A 12,408-nucleotide genomic window follows, 5' to 3' on the forward strand; every position below is an offset into this window, starting at 1 on the left:
CCAGTATGCCCTCTGTCCTTCCAGCATACCCTCTACCCTCCCAGTATGCCCTCTGCCCTCCCAGCATACCCTCTACCCTTCCAGTATGCCCTCTGCCCTCCCAGCATACCCTCTACCCTCCCAGTATGCCCTCTGCCCTCCCAGCATATCCTCTACCCTGCCAGTATGCCCTCTGCCCTCCCAGCATACCCTCTACCCTCCCAGTATGCCCTCTGCCCTCCCAGCATACCCTCTACCCTCTCAGTATGCCCTCTGCCCTCGCAGCATACCGTCTACCCTCCCAGTATGCCCTCTGCCCTCCCAGCATACCCTCTACCCTCCCAGTATGCCCTCTGCCCTCGCAGCATATCCTCTATCCTCCCAGTATGCCCCCTGCCCTCCCAGCATATCCTCTACCCTGCCAGTGTGCCCCCTGCCCTCCCAGCATATCCTCTACCCTCTCAGTATGCCCTCTGCCCTCCCAGCATACCCTCTACCCTCCCAGTATGCCCTCTGCCCTCCCAGCATACCCTCTACCCTCCCAGTATGCCCCCTGCCCTCCCAGCATATCCTCTACCCTGCCAGTGTGCCCCCTGCCCTCCCAGCATATCCTCTACCCTGCCAGTATGCCCTCTGCCCTCCCAGCATATCCTCTACCCTGCCAGTATGCCCTCTGCCCTCCCAGCATACCCTCTACCCTCCCAGTATGCCCTCTGCCCTCCCAGCATACCCTCTACCCTCCCAGTATGCCCTCTGTCCTTCCAGCATACCCTCTACCCTCCCAGTATGCCCTCTGCCCTCCCAGCATACCCTCTAACCTCCCAGTATGCCCTCTGCCCTCCCAGCATACCCTCTACCCTCCCAATATGCCCTCTGCCCTCCCAGCATACCCTCTACTCTCCCAGTATGTCCTCTGCCCTCCCAGCATACCCACTACCCTCCCAGTATGCCCTCTGCCCTCCCAGCATACCCTCTACCCTGCCAGTATGCCCTCTACTCTCCCAGCATACCCTCTACCCTCCCAGTATGCCCTCCCAGCATACCCTCTACCCTCCCAGTATGCCCTCTACTCTCCCAGCATACCCTCTACCCTGCCAGTATGCTCTCTACTCTCCCAGCATACCCTCTACCCTGCCAGTATGCCCTCTACGCTCCCAGCATACCCTCTACCCTCCCAGTATGCCCTCTGCCCTCCCAGCATACCCTCTACCCTCCCAGTATGCCCTCTGCCCTCCCAGCATACCCTCTACTCTCCCAGTATGCCCTCTGCCCTCCCAGCATACCCTCTACCCTCCCAGTATGCCCTCTGCCCTCCCAGCATATCCTCTACCCTCCCAGTATGCCCCCTGCCCTCCCAGCATATCCTCTACCCTGCCAGTATGCCCTCTGCCCTCCCAGTATGCCCTCTGCCCTCCTAGCATACCCTCTACCCTCCCAGTATGCCCTCTGCCCTCCCAGCATATCCTCTACCCTCCCAGTATGCCCCCTGCCCTCCCAGCATATCCTCTACCCTGCCAGTATGCCCTCTGCCCTCCCAGTATGCCCTCTGCCCTCCCAGCATACCCTCTACCCTCCCAGTATGCCCTCTGCCCTCCCAGCATATCCTCTACCCTTCCAGTATGCCCCCTGCCCTCCCAGCATATCCTCTACCCTGCCAGTATGCCCTCTGCCCTCCCAGTATGCCCCCTGCCCTCCCAGCATACCCTCTACCCTCCCATTCGCGCTGGTTAACACACACATACCGAGTTGGCCAAACATGGCATATGCTGCAGTTGAAGGCACTTCACAAGCTGCTTTAGTTAAAAAAAAAACCAAAAACGTGCCGTTTAGAAGTATTTTGCAGACGAGCATGGAAAGGCTAAGAATGTCGATAAGTCTCTATGCAGACAGTGCTACAAAGTTGTGGTCTTAAAGACCGACATCCTGGTCCTTATGAGAAATTTTGCGAGGTCAGTAAAGCTTGTGTTCCAGCAACACTGAGCTATTAAACACTTATCAAAAATGTTAACTTGGCCAGTGGACACCTTAACATTAGTTGTTTATCTATAAGCAGTTAGCCAACAAACACGTTAGCCGAATGTTATCATTAAGGTAGTGGATAGGCACAATGGCTAATAATAAAATAATATAGTTAATGTGGGAACAATACAAAACTGTAAAACAAAAATGTGTCCTGTAAAATGTGGTAAACGCCCAGTCATACTTTAAAAAAAATACCGTTGTATACCGTGAAACCGATATAATTATAAATAATACCGTGATATAGATTTCTGGTCAATGAGTCGGTTTGGTGAGGGCTGGCGATGATCCCAAATCCATGCGGGGAAATTCTCGGGCTGCTGATAGAACGTTACTTTGTGCCCCCCAGTAGGGCTGCCAGTAAGCTGATGCATTGATGGGCCCCTTTAGTGCTGGGCCCCCTGAACCTGCTGGGGTTTCCCTGCCCCTGCTATGGCCCTGGCGATACAGTGCGCCTCCTGTAATCAGCTCCTGAGCCTGCAGCATGGGCTCAGACCTCTGAAAGCTAAATGCTGAGCCTGACCTACTCAGGCCTCTTTGGGGCGCTCCTGCTACTTCAGGTAACATGCTGCTCACACAGCAACACATATCGGGCACTTCAGAAGGAACGGCGCCTTAAAGGAAATGGCTGTAATGGTGTTTATATACACCATTAAGGAAATGGCTGTAATGGTGTTTATATACACCATTAAGGGAAATGGCTGTAATGGTGTTTATATACACCATTAAGGGAAATGGCTGTAATGGTGGTTATATACACCATTAAGGGAAATGGCTGTAATGGTGTTTATATACACCATTAAGGAAATGGCTGTAATGGTGTTTATATACACCATTAAGGGAAATGGCTGTAATGGTGTTTATATACACCATTAAGGGAAATGGCTGTAATGGTGTTTATATACACCATTAAGGAAATGCCTGTAATGGTGTTTATATACACCATTAAGGAAATGGCTGTAATGGTGTTTATATACACCATTAAGGGAAATGGCTGTAATGGTGTTTATATACACCATTAAGGGAAATGGCTGTAATGGTGTTTATATACACCATTAAGGGAAATGGCTGTAATGGTGTTTATATACACCATTAAGGGAAATGGCTGTAATGGTGTTTATATACACCATTAAGGGAAATGGCTGTAATGGTGTTTATATACACCATTAAGGGAAATGGCTGTAATGGTGTTTATATACACCATTAAGGAAATGGCTGTAATGGTGTTTATATACACCATTAAGGGAAATGGACAGCCTTTGTGATATAAGCAGCGGTGAGGCTAAATAAGCTTTTACAAGGGCAGCTTGCATGAATCACCTGTGTCTTTTAGATTATGTAATAATATCTTTTACAATCAGGAAAACACTAATACTTGTAACTATGGCGACCTGGGGAGCATGTCAGGGGCTGAAAGCTGTTCTTTGAATGTCCCTTAGTGTAGGTTGTGTGTGCCCTGTGACGGACTGGCATCCCATCCAGGGTGTCCCCCGCCCTGTGCCCATCTGCCTGCTTTCTTGGTGTTGGCCTTTCAAGAGGAGCCGCATACTTTGCTCTTTGCAGAACCCTAACCCCTGAATAAAGGTTAAAGGTGACCTAATGTGACAGTCACCAGAGCCCCAGTCGTGGATGTTGTATGTGCCTGTAGTACTATTTTCAGTCCCTGCAACAGCTTCGTTGTAAACAGTCTTGTAGAGAATCACACCCAGTGTTATTCAAGTATCAGCAGAGAGCATATGGGTGGATACTGTAACCCCCCCTGCTTTTGCACACAGAGCCTGCGTTGTCCTGGGAGTGGTATTCATCCTGTCCTCCGTGTGCATTTTGGGAAAAGCCATCCATGACCTGGCCACCAAGCTACTTCCTGAAGTGGTAAGATAATGATCGTCAGAAGGCCAAAGCCACCATGTGGAGACACAGAGACACAGTGCAGTCTTCAGCCGTTGTCATTAATGCACGATTATTTCAGTAGAGATTGTTCAATTTACTGACTAATATTATCTGTTTATTTAAATATTTAATGGGCATCGTAACGCTATGCAGACGATATTGCCGGAGTGCTGGTGCTCCTATCTTCTGCGCAGTGATACGATCGGTGCGTGGAGTTCGGTAGAAGAAAATAGTTCCTGACTACAAAGTCTGTGAAGTCCGTGAATTATCATGAGAAACCGGGTAATGATTTCTGGTAAGAGATGTTGCTGTTAAACTTTCTAATGTATTTTTTTGGCACTTTAATCACCCCAAAAAGAATGCCATTCAGTCCCATTATATTTGAGAGAAGCCTGACATTTCTATGCCAGTATCGGATACTTAACACATGGATACACAAGACAAGTCCCTAGAAAACATCTTTTTCCAGTTTTGGGGTGAACTGCCCCTTAAATATTGTTTAGAGTCCGGAGCTTAAGATTTATGAATGAGTTTACTTTTTTGTATTTGGGGAAAATTCGATGACTGATTGGACAAAAGGGGCCAAATAGGAAGCAGGAATATTTATTCAGCTGGTCTGGTTTGAAAACCCATGTAGATGCTGAGCAAATGACTGAAAACTGAATCTGCCTCCATCCACCGCAGATTATTTGGAAGAGGCTCCATCCACGACTTCCATGAGTAGAGGAATGGGAGAGCTTGAGGCTGGCACTGACAGTATGTCGTAGGGTCCTAACCCTGCCGTGGCTCCCACATCATAACGTTTGCCAGCCGCTATTCTGGCTGGGCTTGGCGGTGCTCATTACAGGATCCCGTGAACCGCTATTTACAGAAGCGAACTGAGAAACGCCTCTGTAGCAGTGTGGATTTCAGTCACGGGCTCCTCAGAGGCGACACGGGCGTCACGCAGGCAAAGCAACACCCCAGCCCCACCCCCCCCCCGCTTACATGATTAGGTGAGAGCGAGTCTCAGTGGGGCTGGATTCACAGCCTCCCAGAATAGCGCCATCACGTCGTTTACTGACGAAATGCGCCGTATGTCTGTGTGGTCGAGTTCATATCCAAAGTACCAGTAGTAATGTTGCTAAACATCTGTTGAACGGACCGTGTCCGACCGTGTAAAAAGATATTCCAGTGATACGTGCCAGTGTTCAGGTAAAACATAGCAGTGTGACTAATTGTTTGTAGGCTGATATCCTAAAATGGAAACAAGAATGCCGTGTAACCAAGATTACTTTGGCAAATATCCAACACTAAAATGGTATAAAACCACAAACTATGTAGTTTGCGCAGCACACGCTCACGGTATCTGTTATTAGTCAGACAAAAACACCACTAGCTAGCAACTTCTTTGTCGACTTTTACAGAATTTGACTTTTAATGGCACAAGTACGATTCCAAATCTGTAATTACTGTGTGATTATTACTATTCAGGTCACATGATCGGTTTTAAAATGCAGCTGACAGAAAGCTTCTCTACTTGAGTCACCAAAGATGAACACGTGTGCATCACCACTCCAGCAGTCTGCTGCAAAACCTCTTTGGCTCTTTATAACGAACAGCTTTTAAGGTAAAAAATACAGACAGTTAGTCTCCAGCTCTGGCCTGAGTATCTAATGGACCAGGCAGCCTTCATTAAAGTTTTTCCTGCATTAAAGTTCTCTGCTTTTGTGGACGACCGTGAGGCTTTATCTAGGAGCTCCCTGGTCATCCAGTGAGGATGCATGCAAGCATCATCTAAAATCAGGCACTGCTGTGTCTCTGATGTGCACTGCGGTTACTAAAAGAGATCATTCAAAGATCAAAGAATTAAGCAGTTACAACTAATTAGTAGGCTTTAGGAAAGGGAGCTGAATGACCTGTTGTAGCAGCTTCTGATGTAAATAAAGAGCACTAATTTAGTGGATGTAATATGAACTTAACAGAACAGCCAGATTCTGACATGATGAACAGGTATTATATCAATGTGCAGAATCAAGGTACGAGTGGCAGCCCTGCATGTGCAGAAAGTGTCGTGTCCTGAAGCGTGTTTTCTGAAGCTAATCCCATCCGGTTTACCCACTGTGTGTTAAATCAACAAAGAAGAAACTTTCTGCATACGGTGAGAGTCATACAGGGGTGTGATGTTTATTTTGATAGCTGGCACCTTTGTCCAAAGGTACTTGAATTAGTTGTTGTTTCCTGGAGTATTTGGTGACCAGTTGTCCCAATTTGACCGGAACAGTCCCAGTTTTAGGTTATGTGTCCTGAAGTCCCAAGAAATAACTGAAATACAACAATATGTCCTAGTTTTAACACAGAGTCCATCTAAAACATTCATTTTCTTATGGGAGTGAAGAAAGTGTACATCCCAGGTGAACTAATATAACTGATTGAAACTAAAGCGTTACTTACTGTATACAGTACAGTATGTAGCCGTCAATAACCCACCCTAGGTATTGTAGAAACAGGTCTACAAAACACTCGGCCCCAGGATGGCAGCGCTAATTTCACTTACCTCCGTTAAGTTTATTCGTATTTCACAAGACTAAAAAAGTCACATGTAGTATAGAGACTAACTTTAGATAGGAAAATGCATAAAAAAGTAACTTTGTAGTGACTGGACATTTTTTAATTTATTCATGGGAAGTTTGGAGCTGCACAAATGTAAGTAGGACTCGATAAATGGAAATTTTGTTAGATTTTTTTTTTCCTGTTTCAATTACATGATTCAATAATTGAATATATCACATGGTGGAAAGACAATAAAGGCAACATCCAAAACTATGCATCACTTAGCATTTGCCCGTGAAATTGCTGAGGAACAGACACACCAGTGCACAAGTATAAATGCTCACTTGTGGACGTCACAGCATAAAAATATACATCAGCCTTTAGGATGCATACCTCACTCTGTTAGGGGGAAGGACCGCAAAAATCTGTAGCCGGAAGCTTATCTCTGATTGGATGGTTTGAGCGTCCAGTCCCAGGTCCTGGGAAAGGTAGGTGTGGTAGCCTCACCAGTGCCTGATTAAAAATGGGGGAACTGGGAAGTAACTTTTTTCTCTGCTGAGTTTCCGCGCAGCATCGTCTGTTTGCGACAGGAGAAGGTCTTACTCATTTCGGCTCAATCAGAAACGTGAAAACATTGTCCCTTTCAACACATCGTCAATAAGAGCAATCTCTCCGTATGTTCCTGGAATCCCAAATGCAAGTGCTACATTTCTGATGACAAGGCAGCATACGGGCTTGGTGAGTAAAAGAACAGAGCGGAGAAATACTTCCAAACACAAACGGAAATATGAGAAATTCGACACGTAACCGATGGCAGTGTGGCAGGCAGAGAGGGGCGGGCAAGGCAGACGCGGCAGTTAGTGAATCACACACAGCTGTAGCGACGTCCATGAAAGACGACCCTCTGCCTTTGACACCAAGCCTGAATGTAGACCTGCCTGGCTGGGTCCGGCACTGCAGGGCCGCATCAGGAATGCTTCTTGAGCTCTTCTGGGAGATCAGGCTCCTCCTGAAGCCTGGGCCTGAACACTCTGTATGGGGGGCAGGAGACGCGATGGCCTTCCGTGGCTCCAGCAAGGCCGGGAGCTGCATTGGTGATCTCCCAGAATGCTCTCTGCAGCAGAGACGGGGGGCCCTGGCATAGCTCCGCAAGCTGCTCAGCGATTTAGCTGGATAAAAAGCGGTAGACTGGCACATAGGAATGCTAAACCATTTGGACTGGGGGTGTGTTCCAAAAAACCAGCAGCTACCTGGGACCCTTTCCTGCGCAGTTCCTTTGGCACGGACAGGAGAATAGAATGCTTGCGTGTCCGAAGCAGCTTCATTGCAGCGATTCTAATGAAATGCTTCCCCCAGAGCTTCCTGCAATGTTTTACTGCGACGGTCACAAGTCTGGATTCTCAATAACTGCTCTGCAAGCCAGCTTAATACTGACAGAACTGGGGGAAATGCAGTAGTATGTGAATGCAGAGGGATGCTGCATAAACACCTTTCTCCATGACAGCATGAACTGATGGACCTAGTCCTTACCCTCATTAATCTCATATACACTCCATTCTTCCAGTGTGTTGACAGGCAGTGTCAAAACAGTATCAGCAGCCAGGAGTGACAGCGTAGTGACGTTCGGGAGCATGTGAGGGACACAGTGGCATCGGTCAGTGTGAGCCTCGTCTGTGGTGGCCGGTCTTCCATGCGCACGCCCCTTTAACACGGCTTTGCTTTGCCTGTGTTTGGGCCTTGAGACATGAGAGTTTTGTGTGTGTGCAGTGCACCCGTTGGCCGACACCACTGCACAAACTCTGCTGCTGAGCCAGTGAGGGTTTGAGTGGGTGGGGGTTTAGGTAAGCCTCTCTCGTCACTGGGTCCCACCTGACAGCTCCGCCCACTGACAGCCCCCAAAACAGCACCTATCCCACTGCACTCCCGCCGTCATACTGTCCCAGGACACAGTGAGCTCCTCTCTGATGTGATGAGGGATTCAGATTCAGTCCAGGCAGATTCAGTCAGTCTTGCCTGGGGGAGGAGTTTGCGGATTGGGGGAGGGCTTCCATCGAGCCCCATGGCCCATTATCCCCTTGTCCTGAAACACCAGGGCAGAGAGCTGTGGCCCTGGGTTCTGACACCCCAGCACCACCCCCTTGGAGACGTGACGGGATGTCACACTTCCATCCACCCCCCCCCCTCCCCCCCGACTGCCACAGTGCTGTGAATTTAGCCTGGCTTATAGAGGCATCTGGATCACGCGGGGGAGCTCTCAAAGGGATCTGTGATGATAGGATCTGCAACCCTGTGTTACGAAAAGGCTGCTTCACTCAGCATGACATATATCACAACTCTAATGAGGGATGTGTCCACGGCCATGTCCATGGTAACCGCCGAGCCTGAAGGATAATGACGTCGCCTCTAGTGATCCTCGCTCTGTCTGTCTCTCTCTCCCTCAGGATAACTTCCTGTTCAGCGTCTCGGTCGTCAGCGGCATCACATGTGTCATCCTGGCCATCGTCAAATTCATGCTGGGCAGGGTGCTGACCAGCCGGGCCCTCGTCACCGACGGTAGGCGAGATGCCCGACGAACTCCGACCTTCTGCTTCTGACTCTGCTTTGCGGCAGCAGCGGGGCTGAGTTCCTGAAGTTGCCCTTAACTCCCCATGTTCATTCCTAAAGGGGGCGGGGCTTCAGGCCGCTCAGGGCGCCCCCAGGTGGTGAAAACAGGGGGCTTTCATTAACTCACAGCACATGTACTGAAGTGACAGCAATGGGGGGGTCAGGCGTGCCTTTGTAAGGTTGGCAGGGGGAGTGAGGTAAAGGCAACCAGCTGGGATTCACAGGCAAATCAATAAATATATATATTCCTTTTTTCACAAGGAAATGCAAGACTGAAGTACAGGTGCAACCTCAAAGATTCACTCATGACAAAAAGGTGTTTGGACAAGACGAGCGTCTGGGAAGGTTAGGGTTAGGGTTAGGTTTAGGGCTCACTGTGATACAGCCCCATTTGGGCGATAAGTCCTCCACATCATATGGAACTTTCCAGCTGCTCGTCACTCAATATTATTGTCCCAGGAAAGTTACAAAGCAGCCAGTTTGCTGGTATTGACTCATACTGGTACCAGCACCCCCAGTTAGGACACAGAAACCCAGCCAGTGTGTCCCTCAAGTCCCAGCCACGAAGCCTCCTTTTGAAAATCCGAATATTTTGTTCAGGAGAAAAGCAGCATCTCAGCCTATGGAGATGTGGTGTTTCTCCAGTTTGTAGAGTGAAACGTGTCTCCTTGACCTGCCCAAGGCTGCATTTTTGTTGAGTGTTTAAGCTGTACTACAATGGCCACTCTTGAAGATGTAAAAATTTCACATTCCTATTGTATAATAATGTCACGCAGCTCACTTTTTATGTGAGAAAATATCGCTTAGCAACCAGTATCGTTTGCTCTTGGCCTCAGCTCAACATGACATTTCACATGTAGCGAGATGAACATGCGGAAGTAAAACATGACATGTTCTTACAGTTGCCTCATGAGACATACTAATGACTTCCAAAGGTACGCAGACATTTTGCTGAAGGACAGCTGGGGAATTTCACAGCAGTCTTCCCTGGCTAGCCCTCCTGCCCAGGGCGGCTGTGCACTCATCTTCTCCCCCGTCCTGCTCTGACTCCTCAGTTTGCGTCTGTGTGATTTTCCACAGGTTTCAACTCCCTTGTCGGCGGTGTGATGGGATTCTCCATTCTCATTAGTGCTGAAGTTTATAAACACAGCGCCACCGTGTGGTACCTGGATGGGATGACAGGTGTCCTCATCGGCCTTATCATTCTCGCCTATGGGGTGAAGTACGTATTTTCCTTACATCTCCGGCACGCACAGAAAATTGAGCTATATGCATATAGAATGAGCTGCTTATTAGCCTCTTGCTGCGCAACACAGGCCTTGGGTTTTATGCCAGGCTCGGACGCTTGTCCAAATGGTGCCCCCTATCTGTGAAATACTACTGCAGATAACAGATACCTGAGTTTTTAAATGTTTCCCTTCTGTGCCATAGGCTGCTGGTCGATATGATCCCGCGGATGAGACAGACGAGAAACTACGAGCGTTTCGAGTAAGAGGACTGCGGCTAGCGGGCCCCTAGGGGCAGCTGGGCCCGCAGTCCGTAAGTCCCAGCGGGAAAATGGACAAAGACGTTACGCTGCCAGCAGTATCCCAGTTCAAAGCCAGCCTTCTGTTGCTGCAGAGTCCTACTCATGTGTTTCTCTTTTTAATCTTTCAATTGCAAGAAGCTGGGATGCAGTTTCATACTTCTGTCCCACGGTGGGATGAAGAGGTGTTTTGATTCTGGCAGAGCAGCTGTGGTGCCCTCTAGTGGGGCATTCATGCATCTGCATGACAGTGGCCCCTTTCTGAAAGACCAGTGTGTCAAGATAAGCACAAAGGTCACTCAGAAGAAAACATAATATCCCAAAATTAAGGAGCTGTCTCGATTTTATTCTTAACGGTGCCCCAGTGGTTGTAAAAGTTTAGTGTGATTTCCCTTCTTGCTGGTTTTGGGTTTGGGGCAGAGTCCTGTGTGAGGGCCGGCAGCATATATGCTGCTTGGTCCTGAATGTAGGACAGGTAAAGAAGGCATGTTAAGACCAAGCCCAGACACTAAAATGTCAGCCTGCATACTGAAACATTTATCACATACAAGCTGTCACAGGACTCTGCAGATTCATTCGACAAATTATTTTTGAATTTCTTGGCTTATTTTGGTCATTTTCGATATAATTTCTCTGGGGGGTGGTGGGGCTTGTAGTTGACCTTCACCAGGACATTAAGGAAGCTGTCATTCAGATACATTTCCTGGGTCAGAGAGAATTTGACTTACAGGAATCTCAGTCTGAATTTCACAGCATTTTCACCAACAGAAAAACCCAAGAATACCTGGTCAGGAAAGTGATCCTTTTCAGAATGCATATAACCTTTTGTTTTAGATATTAATACATTTTGTATATATGGTGACTCTGGCATATACCATCTATGAAGTATGTTTATATAGTTATTTTGGTTGCGGCTGAACCTTGCTGAGTTCTGCTGAGTGCCGTCATGCTGGCTCGATGTCGCAGTCCCTCGTAGGACGTGTCGTCCTGTGGGTCGGAGGCCGCTACCCACCAGCCACTGTAATGCACGCCACCTTCTGGCGGCTTCCTCACACAGCCGGTCATTCAGACGCACTTACACATTCCCTCAGTTTCTTATATGGCACATTATCAGGGGAGACTCAACAAGCACATGCAGATAGCCGACTGGCTAATGTCGCCGACTGCGGCCGGAGCACAGCCATCACTGTATACAGCTGAGAGTGTCTGCCGTCACTGTATACAGCCGAGAGTGTCTACCGTCATTGCATACAGCCGAGAGTGTCTGCCGTCACTGCATACAGCCGAGAGTGTCAGCCGTCACTGCATACAGCCGAGAGTGTCTGCCGTCACTGCATACAGCCGAGAGTGTCAGCCGTCACTGCATACAGCCGAGAGTGTCAGCCGTCACTGCATACAGCCGAGAGTGTCTGCCGTCACTGCATACAGCCGAGAGTGTCAGCCGTCACTGCATACAGCCGAGAGTGTCTGCCGTCACTGCATACAGCCGAGAGTGTCAGCCGTCACTGCATACAGCCGAGAGTGTCAGCCGTCACTGCATACAGCCGAGAGTGTCTGCCGTCACTGCATACAGCCGAGAGTGTCTGCCGTCACTGTATACAGCCGAGAGTGTCTGCTGTCACTGTATACAGCTGAGAGTGTCTGCTTTTCTGATGCTTTTGTGAAGATGATCCAGTGATATGAAACTGCTGTTTAATGGATTACTGCTGACTTGTGTACAGAAATTATGTTCTTTTTGGAAATAATTTTCAGCAGAAATGTTTGTTTTTATTTAAGTTTTGGCTAATTTATTTTTTATTTAATGGCAAATATTAAATATTGACGTTGTCACATTATCTGTATAAATCTGTGAAATAAGC

General features: G+C 48.3%; 1 protein-coding gene across 1 annotated transcript in view; it reads left to right on the top strand.

Moving 5' to 3' along the window:
- LOC111849062 (transmembrane protein 163a) overlaps positions 1-12,408 on the top strand; it is a 38,005-nt gene extending 25,597 nt beyond the window's left edge. The window contains exons 5-8 of the mRNA XM_023821588.2: positions 3,774-3,870; positions 8,862-8,973; positions 10,105-10,246; positions 10,456-12,408. Coding sequence (XP_023677356.1) covers positions 3,774-3,870; positions 8,862-8,973; positions 10,105-10,246; positions 10,456-10,516 — 412 coding nt within the window. The 3' untranslated portion in view covers positions 10,517-12,408. The remainder of the gene's footprint in view (positions 1-3,773; positions 3,871-8,861; positions 8,974-10,104; positions 10,247-10,455) is intronic.

This window comes from Paramormyrops kingsleyae, chromosome 16, assembly GCF_048594095.1.
Source record: "Paramormyrops kingsleyae isolate MSU_618 chromosome 16, PKINGS_0.4, whole genome shotgun sequence".
Taxonomy (NCBI): Eukaryota; Metazoa; Chordata; class Actinopteri; order Osteoglossiformes; family Mormyridae; genus Paramormyrops; species Paramormyrops kingsleyae.